We start from the raw sequence: 2,546 nt of genomic DNA, 5'->3' as shown, positions 1-2,546 counted from the left end.
CTGCTGAAATTCTCATCTCTCTGTACTTCCTCTCTTACACTGGTCTGGCCATCTGCTGCTAAACCCTTGTCACACCAGTTGAACCTCCTCTTGGTTTCATGCTAGAATTTAAAAGGAATATACTGACATTATCTGTACTATTTCCCTGCTTCAGAAAGTAACATTTCATATCCCTTAAAACGGTACCTTCCAAATCCTACCAGACTCCATTTGAAATGCAAATATTCTAGAGGAAACTATCAGTCACCTATTTTTAGAAAACCCCTCTGCCGCTTCTAACAAAGACTTTTAGATCTACAGTCCCAGATTTCAATATCTCTGTTACCTAAGGTAAAAGCCAAAAAATAGCCATTTTTAAATTCTCTCAGAAGTCAAGTCCTGCACAGTTTTGACTCTCTGAATCTAAAAAGCAGATCTGGAGATAAAACCATACCTTACAAATAATTAACAACTAAAGTCAACAGTCAGAGATCACTATGTTAGGTACTATGCACATATTGAATAAGACATAAGCTTTTATCCTAAAAGCTTGCAATTAAGCTTATCAGAAGTGACACAAAGACATGAGAAAGACAAGATAATAATACTTTAATTATTATTAGCATAAAGAAGAGTCATAGCATACTATTTGCCTAGTCACTGCAAAGCATTAGCACAGTCAAGCATTTTTAAAAAGGCATCTGAAAATGATAATGTAAGTGGCTTTTCAGACTTATGTGGATCTTTCCTTTTTCACATAAAGGGCAGCAGAAGGGAGCACGAAGGCATTTCAGGGAAAACAGACAAAAATGTCTGACAACACTGGCAGGCCAAAGACCAATGAACTGAAAGCTCAAAACCCAGTAAACCAGACTACTAGATTTTGTTCTATGAAGTATGAGTCTGGAAAGCAGTTTTTCTCCCCTCTCAAATGTGTTTGTGATTTCAGTGAGACAGAACCTGACTTTGTGATCTTACTGGATTCTGTCCACACTTACTGGAGATTCAATTACTCACCTCATCAGTAAGAAACTCCTTACTCAGACCAAAGTCTGTCAGCACCACGTGGCCATCAGAATCGAGGAGAATATTCTCAAGTTTTATATCCCGATATATAATCCCCAACTGCAAACAGAATATAAGAAAAAGTATTTCCAAATCAGTGTAACCTCATCGAGAAAACATTGTTGAATGCATATAAATATGAAGCTAGCAAAATTCCCATTATTAAGGTAATTTGACACCTGAAAGTTACACCTCAAAAAGGACAATTTTAAAACGCCTCTGAAGAAATAACTGAGCAACTTAAAAATTCTCAGAAGTTATACTGTGCATTAAAGGTCTTGAAATTTAAAGGACATACTATATCCTTTGAATCTAGCAGTGACTGAATACTTGCAAAACTCAGTTCAGCTTCCATTAAGAATTAAAATGGGATGCTTCCGTAGTATGTTCTAGAACATACATGCATGCTTTGTACTAGTCTACAAATCTACTTAACCTCTGAAAACTATAACACTTTTCATGTCTACAGTTGTGCCAAAATTTCAGAAGTCTGTTGTTTAATAGTATCAAAACAAGGACAACTGAACAACAGTGCAACCCAACCACTGTTTATGTTGGCTACAGATTAGTTTTACTGACAAACACCATTTCATAAGGATTACTAACAATTAACAATCATTTGTCAATAACAACACTATTCACTGCAGACAAAAACTTGTAGTCTTAATTGGGTGCACATGAATATACGCTTCATTGGGAAGTATTTCTAGTTATACAACTAGCGTCCCATTGCTAGATAAAGTCACTCTGAATTTAAAACAATTAAAAAAATAGTTCTCCTTACTAACTTTATGTGATGCGAAACAAATACAGTTGTAGTTCCACAAAATCAGCACCAGGATAAAGTCAATTTACCTTGTGGAGATGTTCAAGTGCCAAAACTATTTCCCCGATGTAAATTTGCACCTCATTTTCTGAGAATCTCTCTCTGTGTGAAAGGTGAGTAAACAATTCTCCTCCATTTATATAGTCTAAAAAGTAGAACAAAGAACCTTGTAATTTCACTTTCTGACAACTTCATTTTCTTACTGGAATATTAATAGGTACTTTAAAGTTATTTAGTAAGATGTTCTGGGATCAAATGCTTTTACTTTATTGTAGTTCAGTAATACTTCATCATGTTGTACAATATTCAATTTCCTTCTCAGAGGACTGACAGAAGAACATGGCCAACTTTTAAATAAGCAGCAAAACCATAAAATAAAACTCAACTATCCATAAATTATAAATACGAATATTTTTTGCAAAATCAGTCTTTTAGTTATTTAGGAATATGAAAAGAAAGGAGTACAAATCATATCTACAAACAGAATACTTGTACACTCTTATGAAATATTAAGAGCAACAAGGCAGACTGACTTAAAGGCAATTCAGAAAACAGGTATTAAGTGAAATAATCAGCTATGGGCAATTACAAGTTTTACCCTTCACAAGGGGAACTTTGATGGCAACACTTACTGGAGGAGATATTTCCACATACATTCCCTCATGGAAACCACACT

General features: G+C 34.8%; 1 protein-coding gene across 5 annotated transcripts in view; it reads right to left on the bottom strand.

Annotated features, from left to right (window-relative positions):
* The window catches only part of RPS6KA5 (ribosomal protein S6 kinase A5), an 84,751-nt gene that overhangs the window by 52,887 nt on the left and 29,318 nt on the right, over positions 1-2,546 (bottom strand). For 4 of the 5 annotated variants that reach the window (XM_035888711.1, XM_035888712.1, XM_035888708.1 and 1 more), the window contains exons 4-5: positions 1,900-2,015; positions 997-1,104 (exon numbers count right to left, since the gene is read on the bottom strand). In XM_035888711.1, the coding sequence (XP_035744604.1) occupies positions 997-1,104; positions 1,900-2,015 (224 nt within the window). Of the gene's footprint in view, positions 1-996; positions 1,105-1,899; positions 2,016-2,546 lie in introns of those variants that run through there. The other variant, XM_035888710.1, reaches the window with a different exon arrangement.

Source organism: Egretta garzetta, unplaced genomic scaffold (genome assembly GCF_000687185.1).
Source record: "Egretta garzetta isolate BGI_Z169 unplaced genomic scaffold, ASM68718v1 scaffold361, whole genome shotgun sequence".
Lineage (NCBI taxonomy): Eukaryota > Metazoa > Chordata > Aves > Pelecaniformes > Ardeidae > Egretta > Egretta garzetta.
This window is presented reverse-complemented; position numbering and strand designations above follow the sequence as displayed.